The sequence below is a fragment of the Molothrus ater genome, chromosome 3, assembly GCF_012460135.2.
Source record: "Molothrus ater isolate BHLD 08-10-18 breed brown headed cowbird chromosome 3, BPBGC_Mater_1.1, whole genome shotgun sequence".
Classification (NCBI taxonomy): domain Eukaryota; kingdom Metazoa; phylum Chordata; class Aves; order Passeriformes; family Icteridae; genus Molothrus; species Molothrus ater.
In genome coordinates, this window is record NC_050480.2 from 88680635 (window position 1) to 88701849 (window position 21215).

The 21215-nt window shown below is 42.3% G+C and overlaps 1 protein-coding gene across 8 annotated transcripts in view; it reads right to left on the reverse strand.

Moving 5' to 3' along the window:
* The window catches only part of DST (dystonin), a 294261-nt gene that overhangs the window by 241762 nt on the left and 31284 nt on the right, over nucleotides 1–21215 (reverse strand). For 4 of the 8 annotated variants that reach the window (XM_036379370.2, XM_036379365.2, XM_036379364.2 and 1 more), the window contains exon 4: nucleotides 19738–19945. In XM_036379370.2, coding sequence (XP_036235263.1) covers nucleotides 19738–19945 — 208 coding nt within the window. Of the gene's footprint in view, nucleotides 1–18211; nucleotides 18347–19737; nucleotides 19946–21215 lie in introns of those variants that run through there. The other 4 variants (XM_036379369.2, XM_054514182.1, XM_036379368.2 and 1 more) reach the window with 1 other exon arrangement.

Here is a 21215-nt window from a genome sequence, read left to right on the forward strand (position 1 = left end):
TCCCAGCCTTCACCGGAATCCAAGACATTCCCACATCACTTTGGAAAGGTCACAGTCCCTGAGGCTTGGTGGCTGAAAATGTTCATGGGCTACCATGGCTTTCCAACAGCCTGTCAAAATTTAGTTGATGATGGGCAGTCATCTGCATGTCATATCCCATGTCTCTGCACAGCAGAGAGTGACTGGCAGCCCCCGAGGACCAGTGACAAGCTAAGAGATTTATTACTTTATCACCTGGTTTTGGGTTTTTTTCAGTTGCCAAATATTATTGGTCTTTTTTCAAACTACAAATGCCATTTTCTTTTTTTTTTCTTTTTTTTTCTGTGAAGAAAAACAAAAATCTCTTTTTTATAAACTTATCAATTGAATATTTGGACCTTACATGGCCACTACATTTTTTTAAATGAGAATTTAATGCTGCACAGCCACGGCACAACTTTGTGTATACAAAAGGACAATTAAGTGTTCTCTGAAGGACTTCTGAAGAAGGCTTAAATCAGTTATTCTGCTTTAAGGAGGTAAGCTACCTTTAGGAAAAAAAGTCTATTATTTTCAGGAATAATATTTGAGGAAACAGAATTAATGCCTTCAATATGAAAAAAAAAAATTAAAAAATCATCTTCCATACAAAGTGATTATATTTTTAGAAGTAATAAGTCTTACCTCAGAACTAGCTATCTTTCACATTACATGAACTCTTGTTCAGAACAAACATGAGAAACAACTTACTCCATCAACATAACCAAGAAAATTACTTTTGCATTTTTCATAGTCAATTCTGCCAAAGGCTACAGGAGAGAACATAACAGCAACATACAATGCATAAAAATTTCACAATCTCCTAAATTTTTACTACAGCATAAGTCTGGAAATACTGATCACATGCAAGGCTTCAGCTTTTAACTCTTGTAGATTGTTCATTATTCCCTTTTCATCTCTAAACCAGTAGCTACATTTCCACTGCACTTAAGCTAACCCCAGCACGGATTTGACATATTTCCATGTTCAAGTAGCTTTTCTATTACCAACAATATGAAAATATTTTAAAATTATATACATATTTTATATGTATATATATATACACACAATATTAATGCATGCTCCTTGCCCACTGGGCCTAAGAGGAAAGCAAGCATCTTTGGCTAACCTGCACTTCATAAGCTTTGCTAGTTTCCCAGAAAAGCACCCAACTTGTCAATGCTCAAATACAACTTTCCTGACCACTTAAGCATTGCTTAGAACATGCAGTGATACTACTAAACCTTAAATTCACTTTAATTTTTTGTTTCAATCCTTCCTGAAATGTCCTTGGTGTAAGTTCATTTATCCTATGCACTGAAATACTCCCTTGTAAAATACCCACTTTAAACAAACTGAATTCATAACTGCAAAGTAACAACTTATAAAGAGGTCAGGAAAAGCATTGAAGCCTCTTATTCAAGCAGATGGCATACTTTCTCAAACAAATAAAAATCATAACAAATTAAATAACACTTATTAACTTGGAAATTTTCCCCATAGCATGATATCCAGAATAAAAAGCCTTTGCTCTAAATCTGCATATACAATTTTTCCAATCTTACCACTAATGACTACTCCTTAAAATAGAACATCAGAATTTAGAGTGCTTAATTAATGTGACTAGAAGGCAACTGTAACACTTACTATAGCCTAGTAATTATAAAAAACTAAAGTTGTAAAATTTTTTTAGGACACATTTCAGACTAGATCCATACTAGCAAATTAAACACCAGCCAGGTGTTCATGGGGAGCAAAATAAATCCTTCCATTCTATTAAGTTTTTGATGGTGATATCTCTAGCTTGCATTCAGCCCATGCCAGCTGCCCACCTCCCAGACAATTCTCAGGCACAGTTCAGGGTGAGCATGGGTCATCCACCATTCCCAACAGAGCTTGGCTGCCGCCCAATATGGAGAAAAAGAATTTCAGCCCATGAATGAAGGTTCCTCTATGGCAGTGGGCATCAGTGTCACAGAATTGTCCCAGTCATGCTAATCTACTGGCATTGATGTAACAGTAAAACAAGTTTTGCCTCAACTTTTTAGTCCAGGTTTCCAAGTATTGTAGCGACTGTCCTGAACTCCTTACCTTTAATCCTGGCAAACATCAATCATGCTGACTGCTGCATTCTGGAAAAGGAAATGCTTTCCCAAGACAAGTGGGGTACTGTGAGGCCAGGCAACAAAGGGACACAGAGCATATCAGATATATCACAGTTACTCTGAGGCAAATGTCAGATGTGCCTCGAAGCACAGTGCTTTGTGAAAGGAGAGTTAGTTACATCCCATTTCACCACTGAACATGAGCAAGCACATGAGGCAGCTAATACAGACTGGCTCATGCACTGTAATCTCTTGTTTTATCTTAGTCTAGAGCAACTTGTCCTTTTGCAACACCACACAGCAATTACAGTCCTTTCAGATGCAGACAGGCAGCATTAAACCCGTGATGCTTGCAAGGCTGGGCATTTCTGAATGGCAGAATTGATCATGTGCCCTGGGTCTTACTGGATTACAGAGTACAAAACTCTCATACCCTGTTGCAGTGAGTCTGTAATTCCCTCTGCACATGACTGGCCAACACCATCCTCTCCAACAGAGATGGAAGAGCCATTTCAGCTGCCTTGGACAAGGAGCAGCTGAAACACTGTTCTCCTGAACTGAACATCTGATCCAGCAGCTCAGCCCAAAGTGTGCTGCTTGTATTGATTGCTTGGCTGCTCAGAGTTCACATGACCTTGCTGCTGCACTTATTCCCCTTCACTTCTATCCTGTAAGTAGGTGGAAGATGCAGAAACTGGTCTCCTAGAGTGAGCCCTGATGTTCAGCTGGAGGAAAAGGTTACCAGACAGCTGGCATCTTGGCAGGATTAACTAGGTTATGCACTTCAAGATTATCTGTGCCTCCTTAGCTTCCACATACCAAAACAAACAGAGGAAGCAACAGTCAGTAAAAGAAATCAGAATCTTGTGAACATTAGACCTGTATTTATTTCTTCTGTACTAAATGTTGTTCTAAAAACTGAGGTTTTAGATTCATCATTCAGAAAAGAAACACGGGATTTTCATGATTGTGGTGAAATGCTGTTGCTTGGAGACTCAGGTAGAAATTTGTCACTGAAGAACTACCAAAAATAGCCCAAGTGATATTTCACTTGGCACGAGGTCACGAAGGCAACATTCATGCAAGGGGAGATTCATAAATTTCAAAACCACAGGATCCCAAGCTGACCTTGCAGCAGTGGGCTTTTTGACAGCTAGAGGAAGCTTTAGTATCATGACATAAGGACAAGATGTAGAAAAATTATCAGTGGCAAGCTGAAGTGTAATTAAAAAAAAAAAAAGTTGCATAGTCAAGGACTGTCAGTAATGAAGTCTACATGAGACTGTACACGACTGTGCAAGAATCTCTTACATACTTCAACACATACTTCAGTCTCTTCTATCAGATGATCCCCTTCTCTGAACTAAAACATCCTGGGCTATACACAGCAGTTCCCATCCAGAACATGCCAAGGAAATACATTGGCAGCCACAGGGACAGAATGAACTCATCTCTTGTCCACTTGAACAACTCAATCTTTCCTTCCTGAGCCATACGGTGCTGCAAAGAAATCTCTGCAAAGATACCTCGTTTAAGGAATATGTAACAATATTAGAAATAACCATTTCACACTGAGAGAAATAACACATTGCATAGGGCAGGGAGGGAAGGAGTGATGCAGTGTGTGCAAATAGATTCAGCAGCAAGGTGTTTATTAGCCCTGCTGAAGGAAATATCATTGCTGCAGAGTCATGAACCCTTAGAGCTGTCTTAAGGCTCCTGGGCACACCTCAAAACACCTGGGGGATCTGAATCAGCTACTGCCCCCAGGCTGGCCCTGCTCAGAGGTCTGCGGGCAGCATGTCCACCAGCCTTGTCATCACACTGGGCACCCTGTCCCTTGGAGGGCAGGCTGTGCTCACTGCTCCCCAAGTTCCTCAGAGTTCCCATTTCCTTAGCCATAGGACAGCACAGAAGGTGCTGTGGAGAAGGGAAATCTCGGTTATCTTCCAAATCTTCACTGCTGTTTTCATAAGTACTGCTTGGACCACCTGCCACAGCCTGATTCTTCTGGAATCTTTATAGAGTTTCCTATCACAGATCACTGGAAACTCAATGGAGTGGAGAAGAGAGTGCTTTCAATGAAGACAGTTGCATACTCAAAAGGCAGTATCATAACCTCTCTTGATATTCTTCTTGTTGACAACTCTACCCTTCATACGGGTTGTCACTATGGAGTAAATTAGTGGAATTTCTTTGGCTCTGGTTCATTGAGAAAGTGTTACCATACTGGAGGGTACAGCTCAGTGTTTCAACCTATCCTTTTCATTTTCATGGATATTAACAACAATAAACAAAAAGCAACCTTAGAGGCAATCACCAGAACCTACACTTTTCTCTCCTGCATACTTATCTATAACTTGCTTTCCTTTCAGCCTTTTTACTCTGACATGTTCACCCAGTAACTCAGCTTTAAAAGAAAATCATTATATTCCTACCCAAATAGCAAAAAATACTCCTGCCATTCTAGTTGCAGATAATCAAAAGTCTTCCTGCTCAGAGAGGCCTAAAAATACTCCTAACTCTCAAACACTCAAATCACTGTCATTCTTATGCAAATTCATACAGAAGCAGCATTCAGTTTTGGATTAGGTTACCCTGCTGAGCAAACCACAAAAAACATTCAGGCTGTTTGCTATCTGATTTTTGGCATATGGTGAACGCTAGGCAGAGGACAAGATCATCACCTCTGGGAAGGCAGTATGTCTAAGACATAGATACACTAATGCCCCTCATAAATTCAGTGGTGGAAAGCAGCCAACCTGGACCACTGCATTTAAAATCCTGACTTAGCCAGGATTTAGGACTGGATTTTGTCCTTTGTCTTCTATATAGTTTTGTTACATATTCCCATACTGCCAGACATCACTGAGTTTGTACTAAGGCTTTAGTACCTCTCAGACTTCATTTCCTGGCTGCAGCAGACAAAGGAGCTTTCTGTACACTGGGTGGCCTGAGGGCTGAGCATTAAATCAGCATAGCAACACTCCAGAGCATTTCTTACAAGAATCACAGTATTTTCTGAACATTAATTATGCTTCCAACTAGCAATACTTATGCATAAAGTGTGAGCCTCTCCTAGCTCCTAAGGGAGTGCCTCCCACCTCCTGAGCGTCTTGTTGGAGTCACATTTTAGAACCTTTTAAGTTGTGCAATGAACTTGTTCTTTGGCTAGTCCTTCCCCATCACTGGGTTGTTAGGTTAAAGTAATTAAGCACTGCTAATGAATATAATAAAAGCCATTATGTTCAAGCACACATTTGATCTTTCTGTCAAGTCATCACACAATGGCAGCACATTAAACAGGATGGGATATAACACAGCCTGCCAGGAAGGTACAGAAAGCCTGGCAGGTGTAAACCACACTCTAATACGAAAAGTCACCATACCATGAGGCCAGGAAAGAGGACTACAAACTACTAAAACTACAAACTAATACATTATTTACCATTGACAAACAAATAGGTGAAGCAGAGGAGGGGTCTGCACAGAACAGTCATGGTGCTGGGGGTGGTGGGTGCTTCCCATGGAGGGGCAGCAGGGCAAGGCCTGGCAGCCAGAGCCCACCCCACCACCCCAGCCAGGACACCAGGGCAGCTCCAGGCACTGGGAGCCTCCCTGGGCATGGGCTGAGGCTGAGCCAGGGCCCACAGGGGGAACCCAGCAGTGCCAGGCTGTGGGGACCAGCCCTGCTGTGGAATCACTGGAGGGTCAATCCCAGGGAGCTGGCACGGGGTCCCAGACTGTGGGACCCCAGTGGGGTGGGCTGGGACATTCAAGCTCATTATCAAAACCAACACTAACAGCAACTGTGATACCAATTTAAACATGAAAATAGCTTTACCCTGATGTCAAAAGCCCAGCATGTGAGATAAAATGCTCCACTTGCAGATAAAACTGTTGCCATACTAAAAATATCAGCAGCAACTGACATATGAAAATTCCTGTTTACAAACTCACAGGAAGAACCAGATGATGAAAGATCCCCTTCACAAAGCAGCCAACAGTGTCCATCAGGAAACCTTCAGCATGGGCAAGACAACTGGGAGAAGAGGCAGATATAAATATGTACTTACTGAAGTTAATAAAAATGTCACTTGTGCCTTCCAAATCAGAAAAAAAACCAATACTGCTAATTTAAAAAGGTTAAATCTTGAAATCATGATTCAGTCTTTGTTTTGATCAGTTGTCTCAAGATATAATTTAACAAGACACTTATCTGCATGATAACACAATGTACTGTCAGTATTTTGGACAAGACTGGGGATGACTAGCATTTAACAGAGAGGATTTCACTCCATTTGTCTCCTTGTTCAAGTTTTAGAGAAATTTTAGAAGATCAATATGCAGCTACCAAACATGAAAAATCTTAATGCAGTTAAGATTTCAGATGTCAAAATTATGTTGGATTTTAAAAAGGCCAGTAATAGTATATTGAAATGACCAGGATTTATAGTTATAAAACAGAGTAAAGCATAACAGCTAAGTCACATAGAAGCAGGAGACATTGAAACCAAAACTACATTGAACAAATACATATCTTAACAGGATAAAATGAGAAAACATTAGGTGCTAAGGGAAATTTTTGCTTTACAATGTACACGTGCCCCTATTTCCTAAAATTTCCCATTTGTTATATGTACCACAGATATTGTTAGGTGATGGAGGGAAGTTCTAAAGTAATTTTTTTAAAAAGAAAGAGATTACAATGTTAGAGAGTATAATTTACTCTGGTACCAGAAGGCTAGTAGACTAAATGTCCAGTGCCACCAAGTAAACAGGCACATGCTGGAAGAAAACTTTCTGGCATAGCAAAATTCCTGTTCAGATAGAAGCCCTAACCAAACAACGGTGGGAAAAAAATCAGGATAAAAAAAGAAGCAGCAGACTCAATAACTATCGAAAGTGAATAAGAATTGTGACACAAAATCAGACAATAACACATGTGTTCACAGATGATCAGAATCAGGGAGATGGTGAGAATAGACAAGCCACTGCAAAGGCTTAGTATCTGAATAAATTCTTTACAGAGAAAGGTCCTGGGCTTTAAGACAACAATATGTTTTTCCTTTCCCCACAGCCTCCTTTACAGAAAAATTACTAAGTTTCATCACAGGAAGAAGTCTCAAAGAATAAATTACTTAGACATGAAACTTAAGCACTATCCACCAAAAAGCAGCATACATAGCCATCTACTACCAACTAACTCAGAGTGGACTTAAGGTATCAGAGGAAAAAAAAAACAACAACAAAAACCTACACTAAAATAGATCACTGTTATCCAGATAATTTGTGAGAAATAAATGAAAAAGCTTGAGAGATTACTGGTGTAGCTTTAATCAGTTCCACCAAGAGTAACTGGAAAGCACAAATTAAAACAAAAAAAACCAAACCTAAAGTACTGGGAACAATACTCACAACGGAAAATTGTGATGTAATGTAATGTAATACAATGTAATGTTCTGTAATGGAACGGAAGAGAGCTCCAAAATCACTAAGATCAAACTTAAAACTAACACTGAATCATGTCCCCAAGTGCCACATCTACATGTCTTTTGAATTCCTTGAGGGAATCCACCACTTCCCTGAGCAGCCTGTTTTCATAATTTCTGTCATGATAAATCAAATTCCTCCATAACTGTTTGATTTCCTCTGAGTTAAAAATAAAACCAGCTATGTGTATGGCTGTGTGTGTGTATATATATATGTGTGTGTGTGTGTGTGTGTACACGTACATATAAATACAAGGAAATTTGACTCATATTTACAAAAGCTAACTAAAATCAATAAGTATATAGGGCACAATCCTTTTGTAGCCTGAAAAATTACTTACAGAACAATAAATTCTTGAATCTTGACTGTCTTCCAACATGAGAAAATGGTGTGGTTTTCCAGAAGTCAACAATGTATTGTACATTTACTAGAGAGCTGGAGAAGGCAGCAAACAAAACCAGTCTTGTCTGATGATACCAATGTGTTCAGATTGGGAGAACTCCAAAATGTTAAGACTCAGACTCACTTACTGAAACTAGGAGGATTATTAGAAATAGCAAGATAGGAAATATGATTAAAATAAAAAGTTAAAAAAAACCAAACCCAACAAAATTAAAAACAGAAGATAAGCATCTCTGAACTACCAAAACTATCAGTGGAAAACTGTATGTTAACTGCATACAAATCAATAAATCTTATACTAGGTATTTGAGAACTACCTAAAAGAAAAAAAAAATCAAAGGGAATTCTTAAATTCACATCAAAGATATACTACATAAAACAGTAACGCAACAAAAGCACTACATTCAATCACACTCGCATCACAAAGTACATCAATAGTAGAAGCACCAAAGAATATGTACAGCCATTAAATGCTTTAGTAACATGGCACAGAAAGAACTTGTAGATCCTGAGATTTTTAATCTTGAAATATTGAAGTAAAAATATTTTAACTGAAAAAAATCATGAAAATACAAAAATGTTAATAAGACTCCCTTCTGCTACACTGACAAAATCAAATTGCAAGCAGACTCCATTATTTCATATAGCATCTTGGTCAACAATAACTGCTAGTCATCAAGAAAAATACTGTGATCATCTGTTTATTTACTCAGAAGAAAAAAAGCAAATTAATCAAACAAAAATTATTTATCAGCCAAGTCATTAAGCCAACAAACAAATCTTTGGCATTTCAAATGCAGTTAAGATACAGAAAACATCTTGGTGTATTTCATAATTAACAGCAGGGTGGAGCATTTGCTTTCACTGGCAGTGCAAAACCAGACTGACTCTCTCACCCTGAGCAGCAATGCTCACACATCCAGGTGCCAGTCAGAGTACTGAAGCCAGGAGCAAAAGAAACATTTTAGATGTCATCTGTCTGTCTGCTTGGTGGTGTTCCCTCTCTCTGCACTTTCCCTGACAGAGATTAAACTTGAATTTAGCCTTGAATTTCTCTCACAGCAGGACAGGAGCACATCATGATGCATGACCTGATACTCGAGTTCCAGTCAGGCTCGATCCTGACTCCAGGAACTCAAGTTCACAGCAGGAACCAGCACGTGGCCACATAGTCTGAGAAATCTCATTCAACACACACAGTTTTCTACATTTCATTATGATAAGGAAAAGCTCAAAGATGTCTCAACAGCTTTAACTACAGTTCAGGGAGTGAAGCCCACACTGCTTCCTAGACCAGAGCCAGTGCTCAAGTGCTCTCTGTGCCAGTGGCAGCAGGAGGAGAATGGAATAGAGGACTTCTCCTTTCCCACCATGAGAGGGAATGGACCAGCCTGAGGAGGATGTACAATTCAACACCTGAAAGGAAACCCATCGTCTGCCTGCAGTTTAACAAGGAATCCAACCTACTGCTGAATTTAACTTAAAAGATAATGAAGGAAAGAAGAAAGGGGAACCAAAGGTAGAGGGTCTTCCAGATGCTAGGAACAAAGTCTTTTAAAAAAAACCAAAAGCTTCTGCCAGCCTCCAATGAAGAAGTATTCCCAAAAGAAGCCAAATGATCAAAGGTCAGAAGTGAGTAGATTCAAAGTATATTAGATGAGGAAATGCAAAGAGAAAAAAAAACAGTATCCAGAACAAATTATACAAAGATCCATCAACAATTTAGTCATACACCCAGACCTGCAACAGATGATTCACAGCGTTGCCACTGAAATGGCTACAAAAATCTAGGCACCAAATTCAAAGGACATTTCAAGCTTAGAATAAAGATGATCACCCACTTGCTATTGTTATTTAATCAAATCCTTATATTTGGTATTAAATTGCAAATTATTGGAGAGACACACAAGCTCTCAAAGTGTAAACCTAATTCTTGACATTCTCCTGAGTATTTTGTTGTTCCCAAAGCAAAAAAATGCTTCAGTATGATAGTCAAAATATCAAGGCATAAACATGTATTGTTTCTAGGATACTAATATAATCTTTATAAATTAGATAATAACTGTTTGATGCTGCTCAGTCCTACCATACACCCACTTTAAACAGCATGTTGGATGGCTGGATTTAGCGTAATCCAAGATCTGAAGGAAATGTATATCCATGAGAAAGCAAAAATAAGTGTACAGTTTAAGTAGAAACATACAAGGTCTGCAAGAACCAATGTGATTTCATTTAATACAATTTGCAACAGCAGAAAATGAGAATTTGAGTGAATATTCTCAGAGGTAGGATAGATCTGGCCTCACAAGAACTATATGGACTCTGTTAACAAGGGCTCTATTTTAAAACATTGAAAAAAAAATACAGTGCAAAAGTATCTGGTTGAGCATGGTAAAATTATAAGGTAATTTCATCAAGGGACCTAATCAACTTTGGCTTTCTTCCTGTGGCTCATCTGTGTCTGTTCTTCTCTACTTTGAAGAGATACTGAGCCAAAGGCTGCTTTAACTCCAGTGTAAACTGGAGGTAGACAAAAAATTTCCAGTGGAGCAAAATGAAAACCTACTCAAAACCACAAATTTTTCTCAGCAACTGCTTTGTAAAAAATTAAGAGAGTGGAAGGCATAAAGCCTAACAAGTCCACTCTATGAAGAAAATTTCAGAATGTTTGAAATGTATGTCCTTTTTAATTAATAAATTAACTTTCTTTCTAAAAATTAGGATTACTTTTTCTCCAGAGAAGACTTCATATTTAAAACATTTCAAAAATGGAATTTTAAATGCAGAACTGCTCTGTAATACATGGTATTATGAAATTTTTTCCAACATCAGATTATGATCTCAATAATGAACATATAGCTACCAGAGGAAAACTTCCAAGGCACAAACAGCAGGGAAGAGCCTAACTGCTATTAAAAGTCATTGGGACTTGCAATCACATTGCTCTATGTTCTTTTGAAAATATCCCACTCTGAAACCAGAACTACCTTAGCAATAATACCTGTTCCCAGAAGTTATATACAACTACATGGCAGTGGCTTCTCCAGACAAGTGCTCTAGTCATTTCTTAATTCCTAGGATGTAATGTAAACCCTTTATCTCAAAATTAAAAATTTATCTAAAGGCAAAGTAATTTAAAGCATTAAATATTTATAAACATCAATAGCTAAGTTCCTGACTCCCACCAAAATTAACAGAAGTTTTGTTTGAATAAAAACCACAGCACTGAAAGTGCCATTTTCCTTTCAAGAAAGCTCTTTTGCTTGAACAATTCAGGATGCTTTATCATTAATATTGCTGCAAAATGTCTGTCCAAATGATTGCACTCATTTTCTAATGTTGCTTCTACTGTGCCTAGGAGAGTCGTCACATGAGGAGCACACAGAGGGTAATCTGATCAGGCAGAAGCCAAGTCCATGAGCAGACTTTAGACAGGATATCCATTCCAGTACCCAGCAAGAGACTTTCTGGAACTTCTCTGTTCACCCATAGTCTCACCTGCAAAATGCCCAAACCATGCCTCTGAAAGCTGCATACAAAGTCAGACTTTTACCCATTTTGTGAACTAAAACATACACACATCTCTCTAATCCCAGTATAGAAGAGCTCTACTAATTTTAGATCCACGTGGTGCCAAGTGTCATAGCTGTCAGATAGCTGGATACCTGAACCTCAGGCCAAACTAATTTACTTTTCCAACACAATTAGGTTATGAACCCCACTTAACTGCTGATCTGTATTTATATGCATTGCAGAACACATCATTAAATACTGTAATTTCACATATTAACTATGAAACTGAACAATGAAGATATGTTTAAAAGTAAACCAAGTTCAAAAGGGCCATGTGGCTAGAATCAAGAGCAGATTTTGGCCTATGCCACTGGAAAGCCCATCAGAGACCTAATCCTCCTTGTCCTACAGAAATAGCTACACTAATTGTGTGATTGCAAGGTGCAGAATTTAACCTTCAATACATTTGCCTGGAATCTTCACCCTTTCACAGATTTATTGGCAGCTATTTTCATCTTGTACGAAATCCAAGGAATTCATAGATTAACACTCCACAGGAAATTTATGTACTCACCAGGTAAAATAAAATTAAATCTGGAGCCACGCTGACTTGCTTTTAATGCAGCTACAGCAAACTGGAATTCCCTACAGGAGGCCTGACTTTAGGAGGAATATGCCTTATCAAAGGATCAGCTATTACTTGGACCCCAGTCTTGGGAAGAGCCTTGTGTGGGTGGGTGGGTTTCCAGTGCCAGTCTTTCCACCACAAAAGCACCAAGTCTGCCTACACAGATCAACTTGTAGATGTGGCTATTAACATGCCCTTCAGGATGTGACCAGCAGACTGAAGTGTCTTTGTAAGCATTGTTTCACCTGTTTGAAAGCTGGGCTGACTGGAAGCATTCAGTACATGAATATTTTCACCCACTACAGAAAAACAAGGCTTTGTTAACTTAAACGGCTTTAATGATGTTTTACAGGAAACATTTCAGGCATGCATAAGCTGCATTCATATTTGACATTTACAAAATGTTATTATTTTAAGACTGAACTTATAAAATACTTGCACTTAAATTCAAGCATATGAATAAGCCCATTTTTATTTTACAAAGTAGTTAATTCCAAGTACATGTTGAAATGGTGGAATAAATTCCTCAAATCAGGCTTGTTTTAAACAGCATAAAGGAAAAATAATAAAGCATAATCTGGTTTTCAAGCAAAATCCCACTAGAAATTAGCCAAGTTGATCACAGAAAACAATTATTAACACCTCAACCAGAAATATAGATTGAGACAAAATAAACCTTTCAACCCAATAGTGACTCAGGTTCATTTTCCTTTTGTCCTCCCCTCATACCTGACCATCTCTGGTTTTCATCCTAAAAAAAGAATTATGGAATATTCCTATGAGCTCTACTTAAAAGATGTTGCTGACTCAATGGGAATTGGGAAGTAGCAGAAAAGCAAAGAAGCAGACCTTTGATGTCTTCTCCAATTCACATATAAAAGATATTTGAATCAATGGCAAATTCTGTCTGCCTTAGTCCACCAAACAGGTATCTATTAAAATCATGGAGAAGCTGCCACAGTTTATGTATCCCATCAAATTCAGCTTCAGGAAATTCTGCCCAAATCTTGAGGCCTTTACACAAACAAATCTCACTGAATTGCCCAACATTCAGGTTCTTTCTATTTTACTCCAAGACCTCTTCCCTTTAGTTCAAGTGGATGACTCATACAAGTCAAATCAGCAAGACCTGGTTCATATTTAAGATTAATGTACTCAAGGAAATATCCCATCTCCAAGCCATTTAAAAGTCAGAACTTCTGCTTTAAATAAGGAGGAATGCTGAAACAGAATAAAACTTCAGGTTTTACATTTTAGGTGGCCCAAGTTGACCATTAACTTTGCCCGACTTCAGACAGCACAGAAGCTATTATGTTTCCATCCCTAATTGAAGGCATTTTCTGTTGGCTACAATTCTTCTATCCCAGGAGGGTAACCTGCTGAAGGAAATGCGCTAGGAATATGGGAAACAACAGGGTTGTCTTGCTGAAGACTGGCATGGTGGCAAAGAAAGGATTAGGTGACATGCAGTTGGATAATCCACACGTGCCCAATAGTCAGCCAAAATAACTTTCCCATTAAAAAAAAAGAAAACAAAAGATCAATCCCAAGGCCAGAGGCTAGATACTACCAGCACCTGAAAAGAGGTCAAAGAAAACTATCCATAGTGGAAACTACCTAATCAATTACTCACTTTAGGATTTCCTGCTGCATTCAAAATCAGAACCCTGAAGCAGAAGATCCAATTAGTTCACAGATGAGAGCCCAGAAGAGCATGATTTCTGCTGACTAAAAATTCAGCTCCCCAACTTCAAAGCATAAATAAGGAGATTCAGAAATTCACATATTCCAGAGCCAGGAGCATCTATCATGGCCCCTACTGTCTTTGCTCTATGATCATCTCTGAAGAATAATATCCCTGGAGTAAATCTGATACCTAACACATTTAGGAGCCTCCAAATTCCTAAAATTCATTTTCAGATGTATAAAAACCATTCTGTGCAAATGCTCCCTTATTGAAGTCAGCTCAAAGGAGCTGGACAACAAGCATCTATTGTTTCTATCTTAATTCAAAACCTGTACCCAATGTCAGAACAGCTTTACTCGACACTGCCCTCAATCAATCATTAGAACAAATTACATTGTCTCTGAACCCTAAACAGGCAACAAAATGCATCAGATGACCTGCTAGCTCTCGTCCATCTCCAGTGTCTTTGTTCTCAGAATACAGAACCAGAGCTGTTTGCTGTGCTTCAGCTGAATGTGTAGTATTACAGATCTTTTTAAAGCAAGAGAGCAATGCCAACTCTGAAACAGAATGTACCAAAGTTTAACAACCCAACCCGAGTTTTGCTGTCTCCCAGGCTTACCTCTCCTTCCTATGGACACCAGGGCTATGCAGCAAGCCCAAAGTACCCAAAGGAAGCACTAATCAGGCACCCATTGCAAACAAAAGATTCATGTGATACCTTTCCTGGCATTAGCAACAATTTCGTCAAGTCCCTGAACTGCAAGACTCTATTTTTCATGGGCAGTCATGTCAAGCTGAATTTTCTAATAGATCTGTTTCCTATAGATATTGGTGTATAAATCTACAGCATTAAAAGCTCTGCACAGCCCAGATAACCCTATATTTCAATCTTCAAGGGCTTACATAGTTAAAGAATGTTGTTGAATAACTATGATTTATTCAACACTTTACTCCATGAGTTAGCTCTTTTCCAGGTACTGCAGTCATGCTGTCATTAACAGATGTACCCCTAGCAAAAATTATGTCAAAATGGAGACAACCCAGTTACATAATTGTGCAAAATCTTTCAGAAAAGGCTTGTTGCAACTGCTATTCAAATAAAAGTTTACTACCTGAACTGAAAAATACAGAGTTAAATTAAAGAGTGACCATTTCAGAGGGATGATAAATTTATATATATAAACTTGATTCTCAGTTTATTACTTCAGATTTATAGCAGAGGAAATCTAATGAACATCTTGCACTCACAGCTTAAAACCATAATCTTCAAATATTTAATGCTCAAATAATAACGGCACCAAACAATGCATTCCTATGCCATATGACAGAGATGGCAATTAAATGCTTTCAAAATGAAAAGTATATGAAATACTATCGCACATTTTCTTATTTATCAAAAACGCTACAGCTAACAATTTCATTACATTTTCTTCCCAGGCAACTGTGAGGTAACTTACAGAGCACCAAGAATAATTTTTGAAGTTCTTTACAACCTCCCAGAGAATTCAAATATAATTTTTGAGAAAATGTTGAATCTCAATTATATTAACAAATATTTGTATGATTTCTCTTATTACTTAAACAAGCTGTGAAATACCTAAAATACTTCAGATAAACTATACTAAAGGGTTTTTTGCCACTCTCTGTTTGCCTTTGAATTCTTAGAGGTGCTACCAACAAAGAAGCAATTTTTCCCCTGAATAAGTAGCTGGATTCAATCTGATTTCTGAAACATCTGAGATAATGTGACTTTTTTCCCCTCCATCAAAATGCTTTAGAAATACTGCCAAATAATTACTAATCAAGAAAAAAAAAAAAAAATGACAGCCAGCAACTGAGCTGACCAGGGATCAGAAAACAACACTCTCTTCTCCCATAGCAAACAGCACTTCAGTGGTATGTCAGATTTAGCAAACAGTTGCCTAATTATTTACTGTCACAGCCAGAGACATGATCAGCAGACAGAATTTGGAGACACACAAATATCTGGCTTTCAATTTCTAAAACAACAAGGTACTTGGTATGGCATGATCTTCAAAATCTGCAGCCTACTTTGGAAACAGAAACAGAGGAAGGGTAAAATTTCACTTTTCTATGTTTACAAAGGGCAGCTTTTATCTTCCTAAGTCAAACTGCCTGAACATCTTAATGATGCGGCATCATACGATCCCAAGCCTTCCAAGACAGGCAATGAATTTTGTACAGCTGACTCTGCTAGTTACAGTACTCAACAGCTGGGACATAGAAAATTTGGCACTCTGATAATGGCCTAGATGAGTATGAAGCATTCTGCAGACTGTATAAAGGAAAAAAAAAAAAAAAGAACTATCAGCATTAAAATTATAGATTGAAGCTCGTCTTATAAAGCCAACATAGTTCACATTTGATTAAGAAATTTACTGAAGGAGGTGTTTACAAAACTGAGAAATCCAGAGAAATGGCACTCCCTCTTCAAAGCCTATATTGTAGCAATTCTTTTCTGATTAGATCAGCTCCCATAGCAAGTCATCAGAACAACAATCGCTGTAGTGAAGTCATGCTACTGGGACTCAAATGGGAAATCATGACTGGCTTGAAAACACATTTTAGAAAGTAATGTGCTTTCCAGATTTCTAATACATCCTATTTAAAACAAGTCCAAACATTTACCTTTGCTCCAAATGGCTGAATAAAATCTACCTTGAGCAGCAAAACACAGCATACCAATATACAAAATATGACACTTAAAACTAAGACAACAGACATTGGATCCTTCCAAATAATTTCAGGATTCAGGGGTCACTGAAAAAGGCATATGAATGGACTTTGTGTTACTCCCACAATAAGATATACTCAAATACTTTCAGAAAGTGGTTTATTTCTTACAGAGATGTAAATTAGCTTTCAGAGTTTATTTAATTAAAATCCTATTGTTCCCCAACCTATAAAAACCAGACCTTTCAGTCCCATTCCTGATAAAACACCCATTGAAATAGGGGAAATTGGGCCTAATCTCTTTCCCAGAGAGAAAGAGATTTCCCTTGCTTTCTAAGCAAGTAATTGGTATGAGAAGAAACCTTATTAAACCTAATTCTAGCAGGAAATAAAAGGTGATCCAAAGCAGAAAAACAAGCTTTCTCAGTGTTTATTTGAAAAGTAAACAGCCTACTAGCTCCAAAATTTTGCACAAATCAGATCAGCTGCATATAAATTGAGGACTTAAGAAAAATGAGAGAATGGAATAAAGACATGGTTTTGAAGATGATGGCAATCACCAAATGGTAATTATTTCTTAACCAAAATGCACAAATGCATCTGAGTACAGAAACGGTGCACATGCTCCATTGCTGCATTGACACAATGGGCAACAGACACAAAGGAGTCATTAGTCAATACTGCTAATGACACATGAAATTGCAAGTGACACCAGTATAAAGTACACTCAGACCCAACAAGTTCCCATAGTCAAAATAACCATCTGTTGAGGGTTTATTATTCAAAATACTGCTACTAACAACACAGAATAAATAAAATCAATTATCAGTATCTTCAAATCAAGCTGTCTTAAACTATGCCACTCCCATTCCCATCAGTGGAAACCATTTAGCAAAAATCTTCAGGACTGATTGAAGACATACAGCTGAAAAACTTCAAATATGAAACATAACATCTTATTCCCTAACGTTACAAAAGGACTCAGCACTGCAAATGTCAGCATATGCTGTGACATGCTGTAAAAACTGTTTCAGGGATGAAGGTTCAGTGTGAACAGTTAACTCCATCCATTTCGCACTTGGATTAAAAACAGAGCTGTAACACTTTTGATAAGCTTCAGATTTAGTACTAGCAAATGTACTGAAAAACAGCAGTGAATCATCCAAACCATCCCTTCCATCCCGATATCCTTAAGAAATCAATGCAATTTACATTTCTAGCAGGATTAATTTAGCTGCATACATCTTCACCCTGATAAATGCTTTTTTCCTTATTTTTCTGTATTCGATAAAAAAACTCAGGTGCTACACGAACTAAGCTAATTCTTTGTCCCAGCCCAAAAAAACCCAAATAAATAAACAAATAGGTAAAAATAAACCGAAGCTTTAAATATGAACGTATATCGAGACATAAATCCCTGTGTCCGTACGGCACTCGAAAAAGCCACTTTTAAACACGCGAGAGCGCCTGTCACACACTGGTGAGGTGACACGGTATTTATACCCATCGCACAAGCCGCCCACGTCCCTTGCCCCCAGACCGACCCTCGCAGGGACGCGGGGCCACCAATCTTCCCCACCTGGCCCCACCGCCTCCCGGCTCCGCAGTCGCCACACCCGGCGTGGCCGGAGAGCGGCCGGGCGGGCGCGGCGGCGAGCGCTGCCCTACCTTTGTATCTCTCTAGGACATCTTCGTAGGCCTGCAGGTACTCCTGCTCCTCGGCGTAGAAATACGCGCCGGGGGAGAGGTAGCCAGCCATGGCCAGCAGCTCGCCCAGCCCTGCGCGGCTCAGGGCAGCCGGCAGCCTCGGGGATGGCACAAGAAAAGCCCCGGCAGCAGCCGGCAGGGGCGGGCGGGGGGAGGCGCTGCCAGCCCGGCCGAGGAAACGCCCCCGCGGGCGGCCGCTCGGGTTTCGGTAGCCGCCCCTCGGAGCGCGGAGGGGCGGCACCAGCCCGGCGGCGGCCGCCGCCTCCCCGCCGCAGACCCCGGCTCCAGCCCCATGGCCGAGGCACCGCCCGCGGGGCCGGCGAGCTCCACCGCCGCCTCCCGCCTCCCCCCGAGACGAGGAGGGTGGCGGCTGCCGGGGCGGGGATGCGACGCCTGCAGCGCTGACGGCGCCGGTGGGGACACTGCGCTCTCGGGCAGGGACCGAGCGGGGAGGGACCCCAGGCCGGCAGCCGGCGGGGCCGGGAGCTCCCGCAGTCCCGGCGGGGCGGGCGCGGCCCTGCTGCAGGTGTCACCGCCGCGCCTGCGTTCCCCCGGTGTCCCCCGGCGCTGACCCCGCCGCCGAGCCCGCTCCGCTGCGGTCCTGCTGCCTGCGTCCCTGCTGCCCCTGCTGCCCTGCCCCTGCCCCCGGCCCGCCGCTGCCCCGTCCTGCGCACCCTGCCCGCGGGGGGCGGCGAGATCTGCGGGCGGTCGGGCCGGCTCCGCACCCTCCCCAGGCGCGGCTGCATCCTGCGGCTGGTGGGAGCCCGGCTCCGCAGCGCTGCCCCCGCTAATAGCGCCGCTAGGAATGGTTACCCTGGGAAATGGTGTCCCGGGAGGGACCCGTGGAGACGCCTATATAATCGGGGTAGTTGGGGAGAACAACAGCGGTGTCCCCGGGGAGCACTGGGGACCGCCTCATCTTTCTGGGATTCATTTACAGGCGTTTTCCAGCTTTTGCCAGGGTGATGCGGACCTCCGCCCTATTTTCGACATCAAGTGTCGCCGGGCCGCGGACCAGAGCCCGTCGGCGCCTCTGGCACACCGGGGCGGCTCCGTTCCGGTCCCCGTCCACCCCGAGCGCAGCCCCGGCCCCGAGCGGACAATGCCCGGCCTCGGTCCCCCGCCCCTCACGGAGCATCATCGGCCGCCGCGGCCTCTCCCCGCGCTGCGGGCGGTCCCGCGGCGCTTCCACCCAGGGCGGCCGGGGGCTGCCTCGGCCTTGTGGGCCGTAAAAAGCGCCGGCCCCGCTGAGCCGCCCCCCGCCGCGGCTGCAGCCCCCGGCCGCTGATGCTTTTTCGCATGAAAGTTTAATGGGCGCACCTGCGCGTGTTTCGGCTCGCCTTCCACACGCATCAGTTCACCCAGCCGGAAAAGGCGGCCAAAGAGCTTAGTCACCGCCCGGCGGGGCCGCGCTCTGAAAGAGGAGGGACGGGGGTCCCCTCTGCCCCCGGCCGCCCCCTGCCCCGCCGGCCCCGACCGCGCCTTACCGGCGATGCGCAGCACGGCCCGCTCGGCGGGGTCCAGCACTGAGCCGCCCTGGATCTTCCTCTTGGACCGCTCGTGTTTGGGCAGGTTCCAGGGCAGCGTGTCCCCCGGCGCCGGCGACACCGTCCCCGACCTCTGGCTGAAGTCCTCCTCGTCGGAGAAATCGGCGGAGGACGACATGGAGCATCGGTAGGACGCGTTGCCGGAGCTCTGCACGGGGAGACAGACAGACAGACAGGGTGCGTGGGGAGCAGCTCGGACGAAGGGCCTCAGGTGGCGCCGGCGAATACCGGCCCCGCGTGGCGTGGAAAAACATCTCACGGGAAAAGGAGGATAGGGGAGAGGGCCGCCGCTCACCATTGGTGTGAATTTAGAGGGGGGAAAGGGTGCGTGTGCGGCGTGCCGAGGGTGATCCCCCAAAAAAAAGCCGGTCTTTAGCGGGAGTGCATTTGGAGGGATGTCGGGCTAGAGCCGTAGCCTGCGGCTGGGCAACCAGCTCGCAAATGAGCCTCCCACTTCCCCAACAATAAACCCAGCAGCAACAACAGCCGAAAAAAAAAAAAAAAAAAGCCACCAACCTTCCCGGCTACAGATCGAAGGCGTTTGGCTCCCCCGCCAGGACAAGGGGAATATTTGCCATCACCGAGCTACTGTTAAATCCGCCCCCGGGACAGACCCAGCCCCGCCGGGAGCCAAGGCGGGCTCTTCATTCATTACCGCCCCGGCCTCCCCCTGCCCCGCGCTGCCTAACGGGGGGCGAGGCTGGCTAACGGGGACGGAGCCGGGGAGGGAAGGAAGGAACACGATTCCTCAGAGCAGCCCCTTCGGGCATCAGGGCATGATGCCTTAAGTCACACTTTGCCAGGCGACTTCGGCAAACAAACTACTGATCTCGGTGTATAAACTGTACCCACTTTTAGGCTTCCCAGCTACTCAAAAAAGAGCTCTTCCGGAAACGTAAATAAACACTGATGCAGGGAGAGGACTGCTGCCATGTCTGGCTTCCCTGTTTATGGTAAAGTGGGAAACGGAGATGTGTGAACAGTTCGGCACGGTGTTGAAATTTAAGGTACATCATTAAACACGTGTTATCAGCCACAACGGACAGCAAGGTGCTATTACTTTTACTCTGTAACTTCAGATTGAAGGGATCTGTGGTTTCTCCAAGGCATGACACAAGAAAATGATGGGTGTGATTTGTCATTTCATGTGGGAGCTACTGTTACAGCCCCTTTCAAAAGTGCAACCTGATGCTTATCCAATTATTTTAAGTTTTAGGTGTGTGCTGTTGTCAACTTTTACAGGTGCAGTAGAATCATAGGCTCACATAATTGCTTGAGTTGGAAGAGACCTTTAAAGACCATCTAGTTCCAAACCCCTTGCTGGGGGCAGGGACACCTTCCACTAGACCAGGTTGCACAAAGCCCCATCCGACCTGGCCTTGAGCACTTCCACAGCTTCTCTGGGCAACCTATTCCAG